General features: G+C 37.5%; 1 protein-coding gene across 1 annotated transcript in view; it reads left to right on the forward strand.

Annotated features, from left to right (window-relative positions):
* Positions 1 to 27,496, forward strand: part of ZFAT (zinc finger and AT hook domain containing) — a gene marked incomplete at its 5' end in the record, with an annotated part of 60,328 nt that overhangs the window by 22,971 nt on the left and 9,861 nt on the right. Inside the window, 7 exons of the mRNA XM_010189922.1 lie at positions 2,462 to 2,611; positions 4,505 to 4,678; positions 9,878 to 9,966; positions 12,503 to 12,641; positions 19,740 to 19,858; positions 21,478 to 21,604; positions 23,683 to 23,813. Coding sequence (XP_010188224.1) covers positions 2,462 to 2,611; positions 4,505 to 4,678; positions 9,878 to 9,966; positions 12,503 to 12,641; positions 19,740 to 19,858; positions 21,478 to 21,604; positions 23,683 to 23,813 — 929 coding nt within the window. The remainder of the gene's footprint in view (positions 1 to 2,461; positions 2,612 to 4,504; positions 4,679 to 9,877; positions 9,967 to 12,502; positions 12,642 to 19,739; positions 19,859 to 21,477; positions 21,605 to 23,682; positions 23,814 to 27,496) is intronic.

Genomic DNA, 27,496 nt, shown 5'->3' on the forward strand with positions numbered 1-27,496 from the left:
GCAAAATCAAGGAAAATTTCTGTCTATTGGAATAAATGGATAAGGGTTTAGAATGAGCAGTGTAATGTGATTACATTCCAAAGAAAGAGAAGAGAGTCTACATCTAATTTAACCGGTTTCAAGTAAGAATTATATTGGTTTTGCAGATGTTAGAATTTAGAGTAAATAAAGTTATTTTTTCCAGCTTGTGTGTTGTGAAGTATATCAGGAAATCGTGCTAAGAAATCTGTCTTCATCTGGTGAAGAACTCATTTCCAAAAGAGGACCTGGGTGAATTCAAATTAAGCATCGGCAAGTTTGGAATTAGGCATTTAGACATCCTGTAAGAACCCACAAGAAATAAAATTCCCATTGGCCATACATAAACTGACAGAAAGGCGTTTACTGCACATCATTGTGTCCAATCAAACTCCATTTATACCTTGCATTGTAGCACCCTGATTTATCAGTGCAAGCACAACATAAATTGAATGGAGAAAGTCAGTGTGCTGTGCCTGAGTAAACAATCCTTCCTCAAATCTTGGGAATTCAGTGCCAAAGTACCCAGGTGATTGGTGGAGGGACTGATTTAAGTCTGACCGATGTGAACTTGGCAGGGCCGCGCTGGTGCGTCCATACCTTCCTCCTCACTGTCTATTATATTGAATAGAAAGAACCACTACTAATGTGGATGAAGCAGAGTTGTCTGCATTGGCCAACATACTTTAATTAACTCATTCTCCAGTGATACCACCTGACATAATTTGATATTAAGAAAGAAAATACCAGCCACCCTCAAACTGAGTTTGGGGAAGGAAAAATCCAATTAAAATTACTTAACTTTTATTGTCTTTGTCTGAAGTACAGCATACCAGGTAAAGCAACAGTTTCTTATCTCCCTGCTGCCACTAGATAGTGCTAGACCCGTGTTTTAAACAATTTCCTTCACTTGAATTTCAGACTGCTTCCCATTTCAGCTCTTTAGTTACCAAACCTTTATTTCTACAACAGTGTGGTTGGTGCAGGGCTTGTCAGCAGGGGATCTGCCCCATGCAACAGATTGAGATGAGGAAAGGCTTCTGTGCTATAGTGTAGTCAGGAGATGTGTCACCCAGTAAGAACAGAAATTGAGTCTTGTGCCTATAAAGCCTTTTTGTTGTCCCAGCCAGGGAGTATATGAGGCCTGCCTAAATAGTAAAATCTGTGAACTAGTAGTACATTACAGGTTGCCACTGGTCTGCATTGGTCCAGTGACTGCTGTGTTATCAGTGTATGCTGTGTCTGGGATCCAGAAATACCAGTTGTGTCTGGAGCATTAACATGCTAAACTCATGCATTTAAATACTCTTGAACAGTTCGTTTGTTATCTGAACCTCTTTAAAAGTATAGCGTAAATTTTTTGATCCAGGAATGTGGGTTCTTTTAAGCTCTGGGTTACAATAGAAGTAAGGTTAAAAAAAGAAAACCTGCACAGCCTATTATTTTGTGTCCTCATTTTTAATTCAGATATTGCAGGCGAATAGAGCTTAGAAGTAAAATACGAGATTTATTGGGTGTATCTCCATGGTACTAAGGAAATACTACATCTAAGATATTCCTATGCAGTAGTTATGCGACAACACTATTTTGATATACGGAGGAGAATTAATTCACAAATCTTTTTCCTGTGCATGCTGTCCTTGTAATCAGGAGAAAATCCTTTATTCGTACAACGTACTTAATTACAAGGCAAATAAATGTAAGGGATCTGATGGTATAAACTATCAAGTACTGCAGTGGAATGAGTGCAATTGTTTTTAAAAATGTAAATGGAAAATAATAAAGATGAAAGGAAAAAATAGATACTGTTAAAAGGAATTGAATTTTAAAATGGCATATCAAAAATTAATTTAAACTGAAACCCTTTCATATTTATCATTAAAATGCTATTTCTGGATCTCCCCTCTCCTTCTTTTCTTAGTATCATTCAGCATGACCTCTTTCTTGCCTCTTCTGTTTCATCAAATAGAAAATATGAAATAAACCAGTACTGCTTCACCTCCTAGGCTTGCTGAGAGTAGAAGTTGAATTGTGGTCTCATGAAGGCAGTGGGACAAAAATCTCTGTAGAGTTCGGTGGAGCAGTCTTTCAAACCAAAGAGAAAAGAGAGCTTGGCTTTATTGCCAAATGATTTAGGTTCTCAGCAGTGAAGGAGGAATCTTGGTTTCTGGTCCTAGCTCTCAGAATTTTTCTCAGAACCTTTCCATCCACTGTCTGATTTAATATGAAATTTGTTCATAGTTCTGAGGCATGAGAGGCATCAGCTCTCATAGATCCCTACTGATCAGACATACTGATCTGCAGTCATGAACGAAGGGCCTAGAAGTAAAGTTTGTAAAAAGTTGGAGTGGATAAGAACCTAGCTCTTTAGTATTACTTGTATAACATAGACCAAATTCCCTTGTGTCCTTCTGGTTTTTACTACCTTTAACTTTTCTCTCAGAGGTTTCAATGGCTACTATTTCTGAGATTCTTGGCAGAAGAGTTCAGCTGAAAGGACTTATTGGAAAACGAGCTGTGAAATGTCCCTACTGTGATTTTTATTTTATGAAGAATGGATCAGACCTTCAGCGTCACATTTGGGCTCATGAAGGTAAAACTCTGGTTAATCATATATTCCACATAAGCTTTGCTGACATAAAAAGGAATTCAAAGTTATTGCTATACCTGAGTCAAAAACTTTAAGCTACAGTAGAGATTAAATAGTTAGTTTAATAGATTCTGGATCCCATATGGAACTGCACACTCATAACTTGAGTAGACAGCTTAAATGTTAAATAATATTAATAAGCTTATGACTCCATTTTTTTTCCAGAACTCTTTCATAAATCTTCATAAAGTATTCTGTAATAAATGTGAGTGAGGAGGAGTGAATTAAATACATGCTCAGTCTCTTAAAACAAGTAATTTTCTATAACTTCTCATTAATAACTGCTGCTCCTTTCACATTTGTCCAAAAATACTTGGTCTGGAAATCTATTAGTAAAACAACTGAAATTCAGTTGCTTTGATGTATGTATATAACTTCTGTGTGTGTTTTAATTAAATCATGAGAGCATGGCAGCTAGCTGACATGGACATAAATAGTGATGAAAAACCTGTAAGGTAATGCTGACCATATCTGTCACTTTATAGGGAGAGATTCCAGTAATATGGCAACACTCAGGTTAAAAATCCCTTGAAGTGATAATTGTTGCCCAGTAAAATTTTGTATCTGCTCAATCTGTCTATTTTTATAACAGGTTGACAACCACTCATAAGCTCTTTAGTCAGTGAATAGTTTATGGAACGGCTTGCCTATGGCGTTTGAGCATTATTTTGGATTCCTTTGCCATCCCTCTGCGTGAAGGGTACAATGGGATTTGGTACTCTTGAACTGATATTTTGGTTACAGAGTATTTGTGCCTATGTAGTTAGTTCAGACGTTTATCTTAGTACTGCATATTTGTTTGAATGCTTACCTACCTGTGTACTACAGTAGTAGTCCTCTCCAGTGGCCTTTACTCCATGAAGGAGTTGAGGTAATCCAGAACTGTAGGCTGAGAGCAATTGCTTGTGTATTCCATAGATACAGTTTGTTTATTCTGCCAAGAAAGCTTGGAGCCTGTCTCATCTGACTACCAGAAGAAAGAGGTGAATGGAAATTTATTCCAAAATCAAAGTGTGCAATCAAGTCTGCTTAACGTAGGCTATAATTCGTCATGCTTGTAAATCTAGTGTTAAGGTCATGAATATCAATCTAAAACTGCCAGAGCCTCATGAAGCTGTTGAACTACTCTGCCAGTTCAGATTTATTCAACTTTTCTTTGAAGGATTTACTTTGTTCTTGTAGACCTTCTGCTAGATGACATACTGTGCATCTCTCTATTACATGCTTTGGGCGGTTTGAGAGAAGTGAAATTTTAAGTGCTTGGATCTTACCAAGGGGAAAAAAAAAGTACAACTGCATGAGCCATTAGCAAATCTGATGCTAATTAACAGTAAAATACAGCTTTGCACATTTGACTTGTGCTTACATATTAAGTACCTAATGAACCAATCGTCCTAAAATAGATTTCTTCATTCTTTATTGTGGCAAATAGAGAACAATAGTTATCTGAAGACTTTAGAGGGACACTTGGTTTGTGCACCAGCTAGGCATTAACTTAGGCAGTCTGGATTCTACTTTTAAATAAAGGATGGGCATACCAAGACCAAAATATTAGCATTTGCTTGGTTGCACTTAGTACCTGGGTTCAATAGAGAAGTATTTAATTCTAAAAGCACCCCTCCATTCTTTTAGTAAGTTAAATGATGCCATCAAGAGCTCGGTATCATTTATACAGAAGCTCTAGATGACATTTCTTAAACGTAGCTATCAAAATTTTAAAATGTTGACCTTGTTGTCTGTGTTACTCACACGATCTGAAATTTCTTTCAAGCAAATGTCCACTATCTCATCAAAAGGTACAGCTTGTGTGTTTCATAGTATATTTTCTACTTTTAGGTGTCAAACCCTTCAAATGTTCTCTCTGTGAGTATGCCACTCGCAGCAAGAGTAACTTGAAAGCCCACATGAATCGTCACAGCACTGAGAAAACTCACCTTTGTGATATGTGTGAGAAAAAGTTCAAATCAAAAAGCACTTTGAAGAGCCATAAACTCCTTCATACTGCTGATGGTAAGTGCATGTCTATTAAATCCAAGTTCATTTTAGGGCAGTAAATACTGGCTGTACTATAGGACCTTATTAACAAGCATTTTTCAGTTGAACACTAAGTGCTGCTTACAAATTTTATTTATTCCCAGGAAACACTGTTTGTGAAATAATTCAAAACTTTTCAAAATGAATTTATGTAAAGAAAGCTGTCTCTGGAATACTTGATTTTTCTGAAATTTTTTATTTGCTTTATATCCCTCCATGTTCTTACAGAGAACTGTTCAACTCAATAGAAATGTGAAATTACAAATAGTTTCATGGTTAAGGCTCTTACTACTATTTTTTCTGTGAGAATATTGCTTGAAGTTGCCAAATCCAGTAGCCCAATAAAGACAAAGCTGCTGCAGCTGTGTCCCCAAGTCCAGTCAGTGACAAGCCTAAGCACGTATTCTCCATAGGCAGACATGCAGCACTACTTGATTCACAGAATCACAGAATCACAGGACGTTAGGGATTGGAAGGGACCTCAAAAGATCATCCAGTCCAATCCCCCTGCCGGAGCAGGAACACCCAGATGAGGTTACACAGGAAGGCGTCCAGGCGGGGTTTGAATGTCTCCAGAGAAGGAGACTCCACAACCTCTCTGGGCAGCCTGTTCCAGTGCTCTGTCACCCTCACTGAGAAGAAGTTTCTTCTCAAATTTAAGTGGAACCTCCTGTGTTCCAGTTTGTGTCCGTTACCCCTTGTCTTATCATTGTTTGTCACCGAGAAGAGCCTGGCTCCATCCTCGTGACACTCACCCTTTATGTATTTATAAACATGAAGGAGGTCTCCCCTCAGTCTCCTCTTCTGCAAACTAAAGAGACCCAGCTCCCTCAGCCGCTCCTCATAAGGGAGATGCTCCACTCCCTTATGATTCTAGTATGATTCTAGTATTTCTGTGATGATATCAGAAAATAGTGAGCTATAAATCCAGAAAAATGTCATCTTTATTTCAAAATCTGGGACACAACAGTACTGTATGTATTCCTCTGTGATTATCAAAGTGAAGGAAATTATTTAGTAGGATAAGTTGTACAGTTCTTCATTATGACATAGTAGCTTCATCTTTGTTACTCGTGAAACCTTGCAAAACCTCATTCTACTCTTTATTGACTATTTAATGTAAATTATTTTTTTTAAAACATTGTATATTCATTAGCATTGTCCTCCCAGAGAATGCACACAATGCTCTGTTACATCTTTAGAATATGTGTGAAGTTTTTGTCAAAGATGTTTATTTTTCTGTATCTTTGTATCTGTATGTATAATATTAGTGAAAGAGGTGATCCCTTTTACATTTGCATGATATATATTATAGGAGGTATATAGTTACTGTGGTATTACCAAAGTTACTGTGGTGTTACCATGAGTAAACACTCATTATTCAAAAAGTACTTTTCAATATTTTGAAATAACTTGGTCAATAGCAAGCAGGTGTTGCACATACATCTGAACTTCATATGCAAGAGTCAAGATTTTCCTTATCAAATGCAATTCTCAGCTCATTCCCATCTTGGAGAAGGAGGCAGGTTGTATTTGAATTGAAAAATTGGAGTACGATCAGACTATAAAGAAAAGAAAACAACTCTCTTTTATGGTGCTCTTAAAAATATCCCCACATAAGGTTTCATTTGTAAACCTTTCTGTTTAGTTTTCACCATCTGGTGTGTCCAAGTACTGAAATTCAGCAGTGGAAGTTGAACTTGGTTTTGCCTGCGAGTTATTTCTATTTCTTGAACAAAAGAAATACTTGTGTAAGTAATTATTGCAGTTCAGCTGAGGCTGCTTTGAAAATTCAGCACTGCTAAGAATAGTCGTGCAGGAGCTAGCCTTGTCTGGATTCAGTTTAAAGGTGTGAAGTTGGTTTTAAACATTTAATTGCATGCAAGGAACTACATTCTCTGATCATTTACCGTTGGGTCAGGCTGAAGCCTTGACTCAAGAGACAGTGTTATTACCAGTAGCCTTTTTTATCTGGCATCAGACTGTCATCATCTTCTGCAATAACTGAGAGAACTGCGTGTTCCTTGTTGTTCCACCTCCTTTTCTGACCAATATAAATAAATATAATATTTGATACTCTTTTGCTTTGCTTGTTGCACTTCCAAAAGTGTTTGGGAAAATTCCTTGTACCCTTGAAAAATGCGGTTTGCCATTGGCTCCAGTGGGAACAGAGTCTCACTATCTCTGGAGTCCGACTTAATTTTCCTCACTAAGTCTGCACTTGTAAACTCTTCATACATTTCAAACACTTGTGAAAAGTAAGATAACATTTGTCACTAAAAATGTAGCGTGTGATTTGTCAAGGGACTTTGAGCCTCTTGAATGCTGACAGTTTCCCTTTGCCCAGTGTCCCTTTCTACAGTGACAGCACTTCAGAAGTTCTTGGTAGCGCACATCTCCTTTTCTTCAGTTATTTCACAAATAAAGGAATTTGAAAGCCGTGTCACTGTTTATGAGTCTTGTCTTCCTGATTTATGAATCCAGGCAATTTTTGTTCAAATATGAGCCCTGCAAGGTCAGTTTAACCAGTGGAATATAAAGCAGTTTTCTGTCTGTTTTATTCTTCTCCATGATAGAAAACAATTGGGTAGCCCAGGCTTATTACTGTTTGTGATTAGAAATAAACCTGAAAACCTGGTTTTCGTTATTTTAATTAGGTATCAGAAATTGTCTTAATGTTTTTTTGGCTGTGTTTTATGGAAACTTTCACACTCTGTATAAAATGCTTGTAACTTTTTTGAGCAAGATCCAGAATCTAAAGAAACCTGATCTCTTTGGGATAATACAGAATATACTGTATTGTACTTCTCCACCCTTCGTTTTGATTCTTTTCCTTTTGGAGTAGTTTTTTGCACATATTTATTCCATGTCAGTCTGATACAATTTGCCAGCCATAGACATTTAATACAAGAATGCAGTCTTTTAGTATTCAATACACCTTGTAATTTGACTGGAGGTAGCAGGACTGATAGAACCTTAAGACAAAATATGGAGAAAGGGAGTATGAAAGCCAGAGAATAAAAGGAAGGAAATTATGTTATTTTAAATGGTAAGGAAAATATTTGGGAGAGCGAATGGTTTGAAGGGAAAGTAAGAGAAACCTACAGAATGGTAAGAAGTTTGGGAGTTTGTCTTTGCAAAGCTGTGAACAGCAACAGATGTTTCTCGAAAGTGTCAGAGAGAATTCATTCCTGTCAGAGAATCCTAAAAATATATCATGACAGAATCTGACCATCTTGCCTTAAAAAGGATGCAGACTCTTGCAGTCATGAAGTCTGATGTCTTGCAGAGTACAGGCCATGACTTAATCTAATAATTTTGCATCACATTTCTGCTGGATTGTAGTCTATCTTTTCAGGAAGGGCTAAGCAGACTTGATTTAAAGACTTCATATGACAGGGCATCTATCTGGTTTCTAAGTAAATTGGCATAGTGATTAATCTTGCCCTCTGTTAAAAATATTGGCTTCATTTTTAGATTGAATGTTCTGAGCATGAGCTTTCATCAGTTGAAATTCCAGTACTTGTTCTTTGATTTTACTGATGCTTTTTCAGGTTGCCTTCAGTACTGATGCCTGCCTAGAAAGCATACAGGCTTTCAAGTATAATATATATTTCAAGTATAATGTGTTGTCTGTAGAAATTAAAGTAACACTTTGGATGAGACTTCTAAGCTAAAGTAATGCTTTTTTCACAAAGCAATATCTATAAATTGCGTTGGCTCTATTTAATTGTGTTATGCTAGGTAGAAGACCTGCTTCAGTGCAGACTTTCAGTCTGCCAAGTACTTGAGAGACAGATACTGTCCCAGATCTTTCAGTGACTTGTTAGGTTGGTATGTGAAGGAGCAATGTTTATACAGATATGCACCCATTTTTGTTACCTCTTTTCCGGTCCACTCTATGATTTTTGAATCAGTGTAGAAGTGCAGCAGTTACTTTAACTCCATAAATTTGAAAATTTGTGCCCAGTTGAAATGAAGAAATACGAATCAGCGCTCTCCAAGAACAGGTTACAGAACATACTCATTACCCCTGGTATTACACACCACAAGCATCTAAGTCACCACATATAAAGTGTGAACTGGTCCCAGTATGTACTTTCTCTTGCCCTGTGTGACTGTATGTGAGACTTCAGGTTAGTGCATACATTTATATGAGAAAGGACTAAATGTCTTGATGAACAAGGCAAGCAGGCATCATTCAATCTGATGTTCATGGAGCAATTTGTGCCCATTGTTTTAAGATTGTGTAAGCCCCAGTGAAATGATAGCAATGGGTGCAAGCTGGAGCATAGGAGGCTCAACCTGAACATAAGGAAGAACTTTTTTTTAATGTGAGGGTGACAGAGCCCTGGCCCAGGCTGCCCAGAGAGGTTGTGGAGTCTCCTTCTCTGGAGACATTCAAAATCCACCTGGATGTGTTCCTTTGTGACCTGGTCTGGGTGATCCTGCTCTGGCAGGGATTGGACTGGATGATCTTTTGAGGTCCTTTCCAACTCCTAATATTCTGTGATTCTGTGAAAGGTGGAAACACAAAACCGCTGTATTATTTGCCATTCTAATCTTATTTTCATCTCTAGCATATTTTACTTCTCCCTTTCTCCAGGGGTAGGCCAGTGTAGAAAACCCTTTTATGATAGTTTGAGTCATTATTGGAAGAGTAGCGTTAAATGCATAACCAAATCTTGTGGTAAAAAGAATAGGTCATGTCATAGCCTACCAGAAATACATCAAGAGATCTTACAGTGGAAAAACCAAGAAAATTTAAATGTATTTCCATCATAACAATTCAGTGCTTGGAACACATCTGAACGTGACCAAACATCTATGTTTTGAGGATTTTCAAATCTGCTTTACAAATAGCAAAATAACTGTGCCTGCAGTTGTAAATAATTGATCTCCTTCTTCCATTTAGGCTACACTATAATGATTCCTTTTCTTTTCTCTGAAGTGACTGTCCCAGGAGCATCTAGACTATTTAATGCTTATAATTTAAAGATGACACGCAAGACTTCTTTCTTCCTTTCTGCTCTTAGCACTCTTTAACCAAAATTTTGCAGAGCAGGTCCATTGTTCATTCCTAGCATTTTGGAAATCATCCTTATGAGGAAATGGAATCAGTAGTTTTTTGAATTTAAATAGAAAAAGTGATTCTATTTTCTATTCCCATTTCAGGAAAGCAGTTTAAATGTACAGTGTGTGACTATACAGCTGCCCAAAAACCTCAGCTCCTACGTCATATGGAACAACATGTCTCTTTCAAGGTAAAAAACCGTATAAACTATGCTTATTAATAACTCAATTATGTGGAACTTCAGACAACAGTTTTAAAACTGGAATATTTTCCAGTTTGTTCACAATTATGGCATCTTAACATTTTAATATTTGGGGAATTTTGACTATATTCAGACTTCTGAGACAGGGTTATTTTGTTTGTGTACAATTTGTAATTAGTATCTTTACTTGCCAAAAATATATGTGTGTTGCAATATGAACCAAACATTATTGTTTTTTTCTGACTGTCAGTCCTTGAGAGATCTAATCTAATATGTACCTTAAAATGTCCTGAGGAAGTAGGAAAGTGAATCCCATACATCACTGTTCATGGCCAACCTTAATTTTCTCTGAAAGTTTACCAGTCTAATATACTATTGATAAGTCCATATGCTTGAGCAAAATTGAAGGGAATTAATTTTAAGACACTCCATTTATCTGAAATATGTCTTGGAAAGAGTTTTGAAGACTGTTAATGTGTCTGTGAAGTGTTTAGATTAGAGATATGGTTTATTTTAATAAACTGTAGTATGGTTTTGTTCCTAAATTTCACATTGTTTCTCAGCATGGTAGGTTTTGATGTAATGAATTGTGAAATGTTATATTCAGGAAATAGAAATGGTACTCGTTTCTTTTCCAGAAAAATCTGGTATTTTGTATGTATGAAACTGTTCATTTTAATATAACACTTTATCTTGGCAATGAGCATATTTCTTAGTGAAAACATCATACTAGTTTAATACGCAACATCTTTCATTATCTAACAAATCATTTTGATTCTATAAAGAGTACACTTCAGCCATTCTTAACAAGTACCAATGCTGCATACCTCTGTAAAGGAGAAAGGAAGACAGTCTTTTGATTCATGGTTTAAATTTTAAAGACAAGACATATGAGAAATGAAGCAAATCATCTAAAGAGATGATACATTCTGAACAAAAAAAATTTCTTCCTTAAATATATAGGTTTGCTGTGAAAATATTTTTTAAAAAGAATTTTTTGTAAATGAAAATACACCAATGCACTTTTTTAAAGGCAAACGGGATGGATGTATGCATTAGGCAGTTTCTGAAATATTGCTGGTTCTGACCTTGCAATCAGCTTTTAAACTGTTGACTCAGCACCTCTTTTCTGTCCTCTCTCAGCCTGCACATAAGTGTGGCGATTCAGTGCATTAGCAAGAGAACTGCAAAACACTGAAATAGGTCAATCAGGAATATTTTTCAAAATGAATTAAAACTCTGTCTGTTAGTAACACGCTGCCTCCTTCTGGGACAGTTGTTATGTGACCTAATGACAATTTAATCCATCATATTTCCTAATCCATGATATTTCCAAGCACCACCGATTTGCAATCCTGCTGTCCTATAGCAGATAACATACAGGACGTGCAAGTGTGTAGTGTAGAGAGTGGTACAAGAAAACGATAGTCTGTGGATTATTTTCTTGAAGAAAAGGCAGTTTCAGCAATAGAAAAGGAGAGTATCCCTCTGAAAAACTGAATAGCTGAATGTGGCAGTACCCTCTGGCCTGTAAGGTTAAGGGAATCTGAACACCACTTTTCTTCCTTATTCTTGCTGTTTGGAGCCTGAAGGAAGGTCATGAGCAAGAAGCTTAGAGGAATGTTCTGGTCAGTGGAACCTGACTGCATACATTTCCCCACTTTAGATTCACCTTCTTAATAAACGTTTCTGTATCACCCATTTTCTGCTGGCCAGCTTTAGGTGGGCCTCGTTGCTGTGCATGAAACATTTTGCATCCCATTCTAATGTACTTAACTTTTCCCCAAGGACTTTGGTCAGTGTCTGCGATCTTTTCCAGGACCCTAATGGTTGTGTCGAGCTTCCAATAACTGCGACGTTCCTCAGTCAGAAGTTTATTCTCAAAGGCTAAATTTAGGCACAAATGCTTGTTTTCCTAAACTTTTCTCTTTAGAAATGTGTCTCCCTGCCAGTTGAAGGAAGTCATGTGTTCTTAAAAAGTAATTTAGTTTCCAAAACTTAGCTCACCAAATGGCCAGATGAATGCAAGTGCCAGTGAAAGGGAAGCACTTGGGAGCATGTTGGAGAGAGGAGGAAAGGAAAGGGAAGAGATCAACCCTGTTCAGGTATGGTTATCTGTTAAATTAGGTTGGCTGTACAATCATACTGTATCTTCAGTTATTTAGCTCCCTTACACCCCCTTTTCAGACCAAAGCTCACGGCAGCTGAGCCATTTTCTTGCACTAGAAAGTCTCCACGTGGTCAAAATTGTGAACATCAATTATGAAAGCACACAGTTTACTGTATTACGAAAAGTTGGTAACAATCTTATAATGCTGAGAATGCTTGATGTCTTGCATATAATAAAAGGAACCAAATTTTAGGTACCATGTAGTTAAACCTCCATTTATATTGAATTTTGAAAGGTCTCCTTGGAAGATGCCTGAACCAGAAATGAATATGGTTCCTCAGGATCATTGCAGCTTAGACCTGTATCCTGAAGGGGTCAGGAAATACATTCTAACGTTTCCCTTTTTGCTCCTAGCCTTTCCGTTGTGCACATTGCCATTATTCCTGCAACATATCTGGTTCCCTGAAGAGGCATTACAACAGAAAGCATCCTAATGAAGAGTATGTAAACGTAGGTTCTGGAGAGCCTGCAGCAGAAGCTCTTATCCAACAAGGTACATCTCTGCCATATAAGATTTGTTATTTTTTTTTGCTGAAGCAAACTTGGTGTCAAGGTAAACTTTCATATGATGTACATTCCTCAGCTCATTGGGTGTTATGTGATGAATCATTACTACTTGTCTTGGTTTCTCAGGATGGGTGAACCAAAGTTTTGATTGACCTTGCCTGTACTATTCACTGTTACATACATTTATCATTTTCACTTGTTTGTCTCCTTTGTAAGTAAAGTACCAGTGCCTGCTGAGATGAATGATAAATTTCTATCATTCTACTGATAAATTTCTATGACAATTTTGCAAGGTTGAACTCAAGGTAAGGTTGAGGAAATGTAAGGAAAGAGGCTGAAGAGTCGATGGCAGCAAATTATTCCTCCACTAAAAAAATGGGAGAGAGAAGAGAGTAGAGGTAAAATGGCTTACAAACTGTTGTGCTCAGGATCTTGTTTATGGTCAAAGGAAGCAAATGGAAGTCTTAAGGGTCTAATTCAAGAATCATCATTAATCTAGGTTCAATTTTCATTTAAAAATAATAAAATATAGTTAGAGTACTTATATTAATACAATTTAAATGGTACAACACACACACTTCTTAATTTTCATTCCTTTGCCCAATCCCCCTTCCACTGTTTTTCTGAGTCCTAAGGTGGGTGGTTTCCCTCTGGTGTTGACATTGGAATGGAGGATTCAGTAAGTTGTCAGCATTTGGAGTTCTTCACTGGGAGGAGTTTGATGTTCATCTTGATGGTTTCATCTCCCTCTCCCCTTTCACTTGGGGCCATTGCTACATGCTTCTGTACACACATTCATGCTTTTCTTTTTCATGCACTGTAGCTCCAGATTAAGTCCAAATTTACTGTCTAAACTGCCCTTCATGTGTGTTAAACACTGTTTTTTGTTGTCCTTAAAACTGGTTTTATCCAGCTATAGATTTGCATATTTTCAACCAATCATTTCTGAGCTGTTTATAGCTGTGGGTTCTTCAGTACCAAGCTTGTGTCCCACTTCTTATCTCTCCATCCCTGCCCTCCTCTGTGCTGCATCCTGTGTCTCTACTTCTCAAGGCTGCCATACCAGGTCTATATTTCTCTACATTACCTCTATGTGTCAGGGTCCTAAATATCTCATTCTGCCTAGAAAAACTGCTTGTTACTGTTGTCTGTGTAAAGCTGTAGTCGTACCACACAAAGACAAAAGCAAATGAAACTACTTAGATATAGACACCTGGTCAATTAGAGAAACTGCTGTCACTGATAAACTGATTAAAGGCAACAGAGATTTTGGGGAGGATCAAAAATTCAAGATTAAGTATAACAGCAAATGAAACAGAATTATTATCAAATTGTTTAGGTTGGAAAAGACCTTTGAGATCATCGAGCCCAGCTGTAAACCTAATGCAGCGAAGTCCACTAATGCCAGGGTGAAGAAAAATTCAGATTGTAGTAGTTTTTACCACATTTACATGGTATAATAAAAAGTTCTATGCCTGGCTGTTGTTGTTTGAAGGAAGATGTTCCTTTGTTTGAACTGTGCACTATGGGGAGCTTTGTTTAACTTTCCAAATGTCTGAGCACCGAAAGGAATTATTTGTCCATAGCCAGTCTTAAGAATAGGTACCTAAGACTGAATTCTGTTAACATGAAATAAAAGATTGTATTTATAATGTTTTGAAGAAATAATGTTAATCATATGCTAATTAAGTTTTCCTTCCCATTTGGGAGCCAGATAATTGCACTTCTGAAAAGAATTATTTTCCACTGAAACAAAAAGCCTGTAAAGTTGTTGAGAATGCAGGAGTAGATTTATTATTAAGGCATTAAAGTGAGATGAGAGACAATGCTCTTTAATTTTTGCCATGCAGAAAAGGACCTGGGGGTCCTGGTGGACAGCAGGATGACCATGAGCCAGCACTGTGCCCTTGTAGCCAAGAAGGCCAATGGCATCCTGGGGTGTATCAGAAGGGCTGTGGTGAGTAGGTCCAGAGAGGGTCTCCTTGCCCTCTACTCTGCCCTGGTGAGACTGCATCTGGAATATTGTGTTCAATTCTGGGCCCCTCAGTTCAAGAAGGACAAGGAGTTGCTTGAAAGAGTCCAGTGCAGAGCCACAAAGATGATGGAGGGAGTGGAGCATCTCCCTTATGAGGAGCGGCTGAGGGAGCTGGGTGTCTTTAGATTGGAGAAGAGGAGACTGAGGGGTGACCTCATTCATGTTTATAAATTTGTAAAGGGCGAGTGTCAGGAGGAAGGAGCCAGGCTCTTCTCAGTGACAGCCAATGACAGGACAAGGGGCAATGGGAGCAAGCTGGAGCACAGGAGGCTCAATCTGAACATGAGGAAAGACTTTTTTACTGTGAGGGTACCAGAGCACTGGCCCAGGCTGCCCAGAGAGGTTGTGGAGTCTCCTTCTCTGGAGACATTCAAAACCTGCCTGGACACGTTCCTGTGTGACCTGGTCTGGGTGATCCTGCTCTGGCAGGGGGGTTGGACTGGATGATCTTTTGAGGTCCTTTCCAACTCCTAATATTCTGTGATTCTGTGATTCTGAGTGGCTGGAGAGGAGCCGTGCAGAAAGAGACCTGGGGGCGTTGGTTGGTGCAGGCTTGACAGGAGTCAGCAGCGTGCCCTGGCAGCCAAGAAGGCAAACCACATCCTAGGGTGCATCAAACACAGCATGACCAGATGGTCAGCAGAGGGGATTATCTCGCTGTATTCAGCATTGGTGTGTACCTCAGGTACTGTGTGCGGTTCTGGGCCCCACAATTTACGAAGGATGGTAAAGCCATTGAATGTATCCATAGGAGAGCAACAAAGCTGGAGAGGTTGGTCAAACACTGGAACAGGCTTCCTAGAGAGGTGATCAATGCCCCAAGCCTGTCAGTGTTTAAGAAGCATTTGGACAGTGCCCTTAACAACATGCTTTAACTTTTGGTCAGGCCTGAAATGGTCTGACAGTTGGACTGGATGATTGTTTTAGGTCCCTTCCCACTGAAATTGTCTATTCTGTTCTTTCCATCTCTGACTCTTTCTCTTCCCTTCCTTACACATCATTTATATTTCCTGTGCTACTACCAGTGCTGTGCCTACTTTCCACATGTTCACCTGCTGCTTGCAGTTTTAGAGCAGTAAAGGAGCTTCAGATCCCTGTAGTAGCTGTGAGTCAGTGCCTCTTATCAGGACTCAGCCATGAAGAAAGCCATGTCAGTAGGTGCACTTTTCCCACATGCAGCCTCCTTGGCCAGCTCCTTTTCCTGCTGTATGATTCATCATATGGATCTTAGATGTGGGCTCAAAATAAAAACAGGAGACCTGCAGATTCCTTATCACACTGTAGAAACATTAGTTTTCCCAGTGTATCTTTGGTATCTCACTGGGGAAAAAAAAAAGACGTTCCTTGTAGGAGACTTGAGTTGATTAGGATTTGCATTTGGAGTTGATAAACATGAGCCCTATTGAAGTTAATAAAGATTTTCCTGATTTTGGAATCACAAGATTGTGTGTATCCGGGTAACACAGCACAAACAGATCATCGTGGACACAATGTGCAGTATGAGAAGGTATGTGCTTCTGAGCTGCTTGGGCCAGCAGTTGCACCTTGCTGTCTGTCTAGCCTCTATCAAGTTCAAATTTACCATATTCATAGATCTGAAAAGCAATTTTGGAAAATTATTCATGTATTCCTATAAGGGAAGAAGACCCTTCAGACCTGATATTAAACAAGTCCTTTGAAATTAAAGGACTGTAGATGAAAAGGAAAAGGCAGAAGAACCAATAAGGAAAAGGGTTTGAGAAGAAGTGAGAAGGAAAATTAACAAATATTAACTTCTAATAAAAGCTGTCTAGATCTACTCATCTTTTCCTATTCTGCTTGTTCTAAGTTACCCATGGATCCCAGAGTGAATTGCTCACGCTTGCTCATCTTCTCTACTCTCAACTGGTTTTTGACTGCATTGCAGACGTTGCGAGTAATCTTAATTGGAAATATTTATATGAATGTAGACTGCTGGACTCTACTCAAGATTCTTAGAATGAGTTTATAAATAAATGAATGATTCATAGAATAGAAGAGGGAGTGTACTCATTTGAGCAACTGCTTTGCCAGGGATAGACAGCAGTATTTAATTTCTGGGCTTATATTAGAAATTAGGATCAGCCAGGATCAGAAAAATGTTTGGGGTTTTTGTCGTTGGTTGGTTGGTTTGTTTAAATAGAAGTCTATGATCTGACTTATTTTTTAGTATTTTAAAGTAATAAAGGAAAATAAATATCGTAAAATTTAAATATGTTCTGCACAGGGGACAAGGGTATTATATATGCATTACCCACTGCTTTTTTGTGAGACCCTGCTTACTTGCTCATTTGATAGCTTCCTTTTTTAGTTTCATTTGCTTTGCACCATGTCACATAAAATATGGGCCAGTCACGTGAAGATTTTTCAGATTTTTTTTTCTTTTCACTGTTATTCCCTACCATCCATTGTTTCATTTATTTGTTTCTTCACTTCCTGGGAGATGGATTTTCTATTTACGTTTATGCAGCAAATTTGTGCAGTCCATATGTGATGCTCCAGTTGTGGCCTCTGCATTCCATTATACTACATGCTTTCTTTTAACATGAAATAACAGGTGTTTTATGGAGACTGTAGGCCAATAAATAAGTTGTTTTGAGAGCATGTGTCAATGCCGCGATGGAAAAAAATTATGGAGCTGTATAATATTCCTGTGCACTATTTTGTTGCAGACAACAGGTTTGCTATTGAAAGTAGATAAGGTGTATAATTCATTGACTCTCTGTGTTACCCATTACTTTAAAGAATCATCTAGAAATTAATTTTCCTGAGCTTTCATATCAAGTCCCTGCTGTGAAGTTATATATTACCAGTTTAATTCTATGCTTCTACTATTTGTTCTTTAATTAAAGTCATAATGACAGAAGTTACAGCTTTAATTTATCTCGTGTATTGTTATAATAGTTTCAATATCAAATACTGTGGAAAAGTGTCCTCTCTTTCACAGCAGCAGGTTTTTCTTAATACTACAGATTGGTGTGAAATGAATATTTAATTTCATTCCCAGTAACTGATAATATATTTGTCCTAATCTGAACAAAGGGATTTTGCTTTTGTGAACTTTTGAGTTTCCCCTAATAGGGAAAATATTTCAGTCTAGAGATGGACTATTGAACATCTCTGCTATAACAGTGAAGTCTGGTGAAGACTTACAATAGATTGAGAGCAAAGAGAGGAAATTGTGTAGGAATGATGAGTGCCAGTGAAAGACCCTAGTGACTGGGTGTAGTTATATTCTGTTTTATCGAAATAAACAGTGTATTCCTTTTTACCTGGTAGAAGACCATATGGAAGGTTTCCATTACTCTGAAGGAGAATGCTTTTTCTAATCATCTTATTTATAAAAGACTGTGTGCAATGAGGCCTTGGCTTATAAGCAGCTGATGGGAGTATATTTGAAGCATTTGAACATGATGGGTGAGAGTCATCGTTTGCCGTGATAATGTGGAGACAGCCATCTGGTGACACAGTTCCTAAAGTGGCACAACGCCCTTCCTTAGCCGTTAGGTTTGTTAGAGGGAGTTCTGGTCACCTCATGTGACCATTTATCACATGCAGATTATTTTTGTTCTGCTTTAGACAATAGGGGGAAAAAATGGAAATACAGATTTGCATAATTACAAGCAACTGAGATCTGACATTTAACCAAATGACTTTCATAAGAAAAAGAAGTAAAAGCTGTTTAATCTAGTGTAGAAAATTGAATGTTTATGATTTTGTCATGTTCTGTTTTTTACCTGTAATGCTGCAGACTCAGGCAGGAAACATTGTGCAAAATTTGTGCTATGCATCATTTTGTAGAGAGGCAGAAAACTTAAGTTTGCAGTTTTGTATATTAACATAAACAGTAGAAACTCTCAAAAGCAAAGATAGTTGGGTGGAGATGACATTACATTGTCAACTCCCCCTGGTTTGCTTTGATAATGTGCCAGAAAACTTACTGTTTGTTTGAAACTTGAGAAAACTGGAACAGCTGTCTTACAGAAGATACGTTTTTTTAAAGAAATAATAAAACTACTGTCTATGTATTGCCACTACTGTGTATGTTAAATATTAAGATCTCAATGTTGTTTATAAGCACTTAAAAAATATCCTAGCACTTACCAAAAGAGTAATGTGCACTATGGTTTTGTGTTGTGCCCTGAAGGCCAGCGCAGCAGGGCTTTGTAAGACAACAGGGAACCAATATTTAAAGCAGAAGCTTATCAGAGACCCCAGTCTTGTAGATTTTTGAGCTATTGATACAATTTACATTTAAAGCCGCAATGATATGTAATGGACCAGGCATTAGAATAGTCTCTAAGGAACTCTATGATTTTAAATAAAAGAGTATTTATAGAGCAAAAGCATTAGTTCAGAATTATTTAAAATATGTGCTAGGCTTTGTTTATGGTGGACTTAAAGCAGGACATAAAAGTCATAGACAACCTCAGACTTGGAAGAAATTTCACTTGGAAACTAGGGCTCCATTGGTGCTGCCGAACTTGAATTTCAGCCAGAATCAAGACTGTGGGAATGATTCTGCACAGGCTGAAGCATCTCCTAGGTTTGCTAGTTTTTTGTGGTCAAGCAAAAACAGAGTGGTGTTGGTCAAACTTGACGTGTTGTCATTCCTTGAAAAATCTTTACCCACTTTAATGCCACTTCTAGAATGGCTTTTGTTAGCAGAGCAGGTAAGTTGTTATTTACTTTACATTTTATGTTCTGTGTTATAGCCTGGCTGTCTCCCTTAACATCTCACACCTGAGAGATGAAATCAATACTTCACAGAATCACAGCATGGTTGGGGTTGGAAGGGACCTCTGAAGATCATCCAGTCCAACCCCCCTGCCAGAGCAGGATTACCCAGAGAAGGTCACTTTCCTCCTCACCACCCCCCCTTTTTTCATGTTAGACACATGGCTAAAGGAAACCTTTTTGAATTACACTTACTTGGCTTGACTGAGATGGTCAAATTAAATGGGTCCTTACTGCCTTGAAAAATAATTTATATTAAAATAACTCAAGGAATTTATTTGTGTTTCCTTGTAGGTGGCATTAAGTGTCCTGTTTGCAGCTTTGTGTACGGTACAAAGTGGGAATTCAATAGACATCTGAAGAACAAGCATGGGATGAAGCTAGTGGAACACGATGGGGAGAGCAAGTGGGAGGTAAAGCAAAGTTACCATGGCTTTGGCCCTAAGATGTTAAAAAGTTCTAGGGAGAAAAGTAAGGATGCTATCTCTCATCTCCATTTTGAATGCATACACTGCTCTACTTGACTGCTTTAATATCTGGTACGACTGACAACATTGTAAGCTTATTTCTGCATTTTAAGGTTCTTGGCCTCTGTTTGCAGCAGAAAGGGTGAAAGTTTTAGCAAAAAATGGTGAAACTGAAAAACTTACTGCATTTTGTTATATGCCAAATATTTTCTGGTGATAACTACAAGATGTGCAAAGCTGCAAACTTATATTGAATTAATGAAAAAAAAGGTTTATGTCTTGGTCTAGAAAACTGAAATTGTAAATTGATCAGCTGAAAAAATGGTAGTTACACAGAGTAAGTGTTCTATCATTTGTTCTGTGTTTTCAGCTTCAATCTAAATTATATAGGAAATGACACTATCACTAAGATAAGATCTTGAAAATTTAAGTTAGACCTAAGAAGCTGGGTTAAAAAAAAAGGAAAAAAACCAACAACCTGAATTTTCTCAGTTTGTGGTGGGTAAGGCAGCCACCTGGAGAGGGCTTCCCCTTTCAGACTTTCCTCTGCTGTCATACACATAGCAATTTGTTCTAAAATGACAACTGTTACTCTTCTAGAGCAGAGCCAACTGTACACGCAGAAGCCATGGGATAACCACAGAATTATCTAGATACTTTTATTTTAAAAATTACATTTGGCAAGCTGAGTCTCTTCCACTGCCTGAGCAGCCTATCGTTGGTGTCCAAGGAGAGTAAAAAGCAGAAGTCAACTGCAGTTGGCTGACCTTCACAGTTTAAGACCTGTTCTAGCTAAATTTCAGGCAGTCTAGCCCCCGTTATAAATCTAATGCCTGATTTGAAAGAGCTGTCGCACAGTTCTTGTTCAACAGTTTTTGAATATCCACAGGTAGAATGTTAAGTCCTTGAAAAATATCAGAGTAGGTTCTAGATGGACACTTATTCAAAGAAGACAGGGCAAGCATTTTAAAATGTAGTCCTTTAAAGTCTTGTATCCACATGCATTTCACTCTCCTGGTAGATGCCCAAACCTGAAAAAATCAGAGGACATCCAGGATGCAAGCATGTCTCTGCCATTGAAATGGTTGTAAATAAAGAAGTCCCATCAGAGCAGGAATACATGCTGACAGCTTGTCTTGAGAAAACAGAGTCATGGAAAGGATCATTTTTCTAAACCAAAATGTCATTTTCAAACTTGAGAGGCGTTTACCTGGATCTTCAAGGACATGTATTATAAACTAATTTTGCCCAAAAGGTCTTTACTACATGCCAATACAATAGAAGTCTGGTGTTAGTTCTAAAATAACTGCAACAAAAATGAAATAAAAATAATTTAAGATGCTTAAAACAACTTTTGACTCAGAACCTTGAAGAAAAGCTATAGGATGATATCCTGGCTCCTGCGTAATGTTCTTCTTGAATTCTGTTTCATCCAGTATTTCTGTAACTCTTGTTACAGTATTTGTTGTCCAAAACTCATTCCTTTAAATTCAGAACATTTGTTGATCTCTGCATTGCTAAAATAAGAGAGGTTATTCACGCGTTGGCTGGGTTTTGTTTTCAAGTTAACTGCTGAGGTTTCTGAAGAAGCATCCACTCAGTATCTCCATATCACAGAGGCTGGAGAATATGTTCAAGGCACTCAAGCTGCGGTAGCTGCGTTACAGAACCTTAGATATACTTCTGAGAACGGTAAGTTACCTTTTTTTAGGTTAGAACACAAACCAGATCTTTCTTCATAAATATTGAATTCTTTTGAGTGTACTGGGCAATATATGAGCTCCTGTGAAACTATTAAAAGTGATGATATTTGTCATCCAGAACTTACTTGTGGGGTTTATATTTTTCTTTCAGCGTAAAGGGAAATGACCATTCTTTATGAATTGCTGTATCTTTAAGTCATTAATACTTATCACACTCTGTTTTGTACTTCATTATTAGATGTGTGGAATTTCCTGCCTGTATTATTAAATATATTGTGAAATCAGCTATCTTGGCAGAGTAGATGGGGTGTATCTAATGACAATTCACTAGCTATTATTTTTCTCCCTGCTTAAGTCAGCCAGCCTCAGGAGTGACACGGTGGAAAAGCTCATTTACCATGATCCCAAGACAGAACTAACAAACTTAATTCTGATGATACACAAAACAAAGTAAGCTATTCTATATCAGAGTGAGGAAGAACAAGAGTGGGTTTAGACAATGATTGCTAAGTGGGAAATAACAAAAACTGGAAGAAAAGAAAAAGAATCCACATTCCTGAGAGTGTTAAAACAGCAGAGACTAGAGTAGATATTCATATGTTTTGTTTTTGTATGTGTGTATATAAGTAAATGCATTTATTATCAAAAGACAGCATTTTACAATTGTTTACCATCATGGTCTTTATACTTCATAATACAGATACATTTCAAAACCTCCCACCTTTAATGGAATTTCCAAGCCTGTTGCAATTAAATTACATTACTGACAATTTTTATATATTATTTTATTTTAAGAACTGGAAATTTCTGAATTAGTAAAAATGTCTTGAGAACTTTTATTAAGCTTTTATATATTAAAATAAACATGATCAATGAGTATACTGTACCTAACAGTTTTGATTTTAAGCACAAGGCCGTAGTTGTCAAAGTAGAATGATTTGCTTTTTAGTGCATCAAACTTAGGATACTCTTCCCTCTAGGTATGAAAAACAGTCTAAAGGCAGTTATATAGGAAAAAAAAATAAAAGTAAAGTAAGCAAACACTTTTCAGGGCTCAGATAAGCTTGTTTCTTACATATATAATGAAATATAAGTACCTTCTGTTTGAAATGAAATTATCCAACTTAGATGCCCATCACAGTATTGACCTCAGTTTGAAAGGGTTTGGGGTTAAGAGATGAGCTTTGTTCTATTTACTGTCTCTTTGCTAGTTCCAACAGTGATCACAGCAAATATAAGGCAGCTTTAACGTGACCCTGACATTTTCTTTCACTTTCTGACACGTCTCAAGCTGACACTGGGCATGTGGGAGTGGTGGGCCACAGGAGGGGAATTTGTATTCCTGTGTAATGAAAAACATTTCCCAGCATCCAAAAATTTCCTTTTCACACTTAGGAGAAGTAAGAGTACAACTATGTATGGGGTTTTTTGTGCAAACTTGCCTTTCCTTCGGCGGGGCTACACACATCAAGAGGATTTTTAGAAAGGGCTTACATGTTCTGATCCCATGCTTATAAAATGATAAGTGTGAGTTCTCTGGAGCAATTAACTTTTCCCTTCAGCACGTTAGTGATAATAGTGCTTCTTTTAGGTTGAGGTGTATTGCAGATGGCCAGACAGATGGTAAACACAGGTTTGTAATATACCAAATAACTCTTATGGTTATAGCTATAGAGTTCAGGTTCTGTTTAAGCTGAATGTCTGGCAAATATACATTTGGATTTGTGAAGTCTTGCGGTTTCCTCATTTGCAGTAACTGCTGTGAGTTGTACCTGTTGTTTGTTCAGTCAATGTATTCCTTTAGATCTCTTTCAAATAGGCATAAAAATGATCAGTGGGGCTTCACTTGCTGATTCATGCATTGCTCAGGCAAATTTGTTTTGTGAATACTTTCCTGCCGTAGATCTATTATTAAAGTGTCACGTTATTGAGCTATTTGAAATTTATAAACAGTGCTGGGAGTCAGGGTTAAGGCAGGAGAGGAAAGAATGCCTGTAGCACTCAGATTCACTTACCCTTAGGGCTGTTTTCCTGTAATGATCATGTGGTTACTGTCTTTCTGATAAGGTGAAAGACTTGATCCAACAGCTGTGAACATCCTGCAGCAAATCATTGAGCTGGGTTCGGAAACTCATGATGCCACTGCAGTTGCTTCTGTAGTGACAATGGCACCTGGCACTGTGACAGTGGTGAAGCAGGTAAGAGCTCTTTTCTTCTCTAAAATAGCTTTGTGCATGTATATGAAATATGAGTGAACAAATACACTTATATATGTATGTGTGTGTGTGAAAATACAGCTTTATTTTTAGCAGGTGTTTTCAGGTCTCTGAAAATAACATACCTGCATTCTGTGTGTGCACGTAGCCCCATTCTCATCTAAAAGAATCAGGAGGTCCTTGTCAAAGCATTCATCCATGTACATAGTAGCATGTAAGGGCATTGCTTGTGCAGAACTCTTTCCAGAAAAATGGTGGATCCAACTGATAATTAAGTGATGTAATTTGTAGTAGGCAATGTAGTTCCTCTTAAAATGAGCCAAACCTTAGAAGATATTGATAGAAGTAACTTTAATGTATGTTTATCTTTCTTGAAGTTTGGTACTGCACAGTTTTTGCTAAAAATTTTTGCAATGCACAGTATTACTAAAGGACTTTAGAAATTAAGAATAAGATATATAAAATCAGGAAATAAAAGGAAGTAATTTTCAAGTTGAGATGACTTGAGCACATACATCAAGACTTTTGCACGATATTTCTTCTTCACTGGTGTCTGCTAACTTTGTTGCTGTCACTTTATGTGTTCTCCAAGCCCCACTTGTTCCTCCTGTTTCATCATCCATCTCTGCTTATCCCTTTTCCCATAATGTTCATCGATTCATTGGAGTCTCTGTGCAGAATATAGTTGATATGTGAGGGAAGGAAAGTACATGAGAAGTCTTAAATTCCTGAAGAGTTTAAGTAATTCCTTTTACTGAAATGAACCAAAACTCCAATTATTCTCCGTGCTAGAACTAACTTCTGAGTCCAGTGTTTTTGGTAGTGTTGTGGACATTAAATTCATGAGAGCTCCACAGAAGTCTGTGGTCTGTGAAGGCAGTATTGGGATAATTCCTAAACCTGCCATCTGAATGTCAGGGAGATAAGGCGGAATTTCAAGACAAAGCATTCTGAGATGTTCCTTTGCAATGCTTAACAGGTATTTTGATCCGAAACTATGTAAAAGTTTTGGGGTTTGTTTAAGAATAACAGATCCAAGTTTGGAAACTGAATTCAGACATTAAGGAGCAGAGACATTTTAGTCCTTTTATGTGCAAATTTCAAAGCAACTTTAACAATAGAATCACTGCCAACAAGTACACTGTGCTGTATGTATGACCTATTTAAGTGTTGAATGCAGTATCAGTCCTTGGTGTTTGTTGTTACTGAAACGTGTTATTCCCTTAAAATACATCTTTTTAGGCTTTTCTACTAAAAGTCTGAGAGAAAATGGCTGTTGAAGTAGCAGCCACCAAGGAAAAAACTACAGTTTGATACTGAATGTTAAACTTGAAAACCACATAAGTAAAAAAATTCAGTGATTCTTCCTCCTCCAGGTATTAAATCTGATCAATATCTGATTCATCTTAAAATCTATCGTCTTTCTTGTTAGACCATCTGAATTTGCTGACAGCTTTTTGTAAGTAAATATTCCAAATATCCCAAATTAATTCTGTTCCTCACCTTTTAATCCATATTTCTAGCCTTTGAGTTTACAAGCTACTAAGCCCTGATCATTTCTTTCTCCTTTGCCTTGTATATATCAATGACTCTCTGTGGTCTGCTATCAAACTGTTATGAGCTCCACTCAAATATTGAATTCTCAGAATCTCTTTGATGCTTTTCTTTTTTGTTTTTTTTTTTCTGTCTCTCCCTTTAGAGTCCTGTTAATATATAATGCCTTTTTTCCCTAACTTGAAGTTGCACAGAAGCAAAATCAGTGAAGAATTTATGTACATCCCAACCTGAGTTTACACTGTTTACGCTGGATTTTACTAATGCCTGACTTTGATGCTCAAAGCACTGTTCCTCTGTTAACGTGTTTCTGACATATACTGCAATGGCTACTCCTTTCTTTCTCTGGTAGCCTCAGTGACTTTTCACTTTGTGAAACACCCATTTTTAATTTGAAGGAAAGAAGTATTTTAATGTTATTAGCGTGACTGTAATCCTCTTATTCAGAACTGACAGCTTTTCTTTTTTCTTCAATACTGAGTTGCTTTCTGTGGGATATCACTCATTTGTACCTACAACTTTGTCAGGTTTTAATTATGCTGAGTTCCTAATTGTTAACCTTGAAGTGATCTTAAGACACGTTCATGTTTCACTTTCCTACTGGAAAATTTATTCCACGCTTTCTTCTGTGACCTTCAGCTTCTTTTGTGAATTGTGAGACAAAAAAAAGCCATTCAGGGTGTCAGCAATCTATCAGCATCATCTGTCACTGAATTTCCACTCTTGTTATTTAATGGTCTCACTGAGTCCTTGCTTAGCAGCTCCATTCCATTTTTTTCCTTAACAACATTTATTGTAGTTGTTCTGATTTTTATGCTGTTATAATGTTCTTTTTTCTTTTTCTCTCGGGACATACATTATCCATTGCTTTCATCAGTTCTTACCTTCATATCTCATTTTAGCTAGCTGTCGCAAATTGCCTTCATATTTCTACATTTGCACCAAGAAATTTCAAAAACCTAAATCATTAGAACATTTTAAAAGTCTTTTTTTGCTGTAAATGTTACACTATATTGTTGCTGTCTTTGTCTCCCAGTTCTTCCCTGGAACTTTTCCCACAGCTGTCCTCTTACTTACTTTTCACCCATAAAAGTGCCATTTACACTTGATCCTTAAAATTATGTGTGAATCCCGATGTATCTATCGGTAATGCTGCCATCGTCATGCTTTAGCCTTTCCCCTAAGCTGTGTGCTCAGATACCTTTGATACGCAGTGCTTGGAGTGTTTCAGGTTAATGCAAGACTTTTGCTGCAGAAACAGGGTAAAATTGTTTTCTGCTGTGTCACAGGACAGAAAGGATACCACGTTTGAAGTGCTCTATCAAATTATTGTTCTGGGTTGCCTGTAGTCTTATTGCAAGTATCTTAAATCATGAGCACACATTGTAATGGAGGTGAAGTCAAGATCAGATTGTCTGTTCAAAGCCCCCAGCTCCTGATTTGGATGTTGAGAAGAAAAAGCCAAATCAGCTCTGACTTTGGAAACTTTATATTTTTTGTTCACAGGAATGATTTTATAAAATAAAACATTTTGACAACAGCAAATACCAATCCCAACCTGAATCAGGATTCAGCTTATGATTTTAAACCCTGAAAATGCAAAGTTAGCCGTATTTAGCTTGGATTATGACTGGGATATAGGAGTCATTGTTGGCTCTGATTGTGTCATGTGTATGAGGCCTTTCAAAGGTTGTGTCTAGAGCTTGAAATGACTTCAGCTCATTCTGGCCTGGGAGTCAGTATATTAACATGTTATCAAAGTTAAACATTATCTGGTATCTAATTTGGGAGAAATGTTGGTGTGTGACAGCTATGAGAACATACAGCTGCAAAGGAACATAGTACACACCAAATGCCTGGGAAAAAATTATAATAATGTGGAGTTTTACCAGTATGATCTGAGGTTGGCAAAAATCCACACTGGAGTTCTGATCACAGCATGACAGAAGTGCATCCTGGTCAGTCTGAGTCCTTTTCAGTTCTAGTGATCCAGTCTGGATCTCTTTCTGACACACGTAATGGTGTTTCTTTATGTCACGATATTTGAGTTGTTCTGCACTGCTTAAAGATGTTAAAGACCATTTCCAGTGCTTGTTAGCAGGCATGTATAA

Source organism: Mesitornis unicolor, unplaced genomic scaffold, assembly GCF_000695765.1.
Source record: "Mesitornis unicolor isolate BGI_N332 unplaced genomic scaffold, ASM69576v1 scaffold2328, whole genome shotgun sequence".
Classification (NCBI taxonomy): Eukaryota; Metazoa; Chordata; class Aves; order Mesitornithiformes; family Mesitornithidae; genus Mesitornis; species Mesitornis unicolor.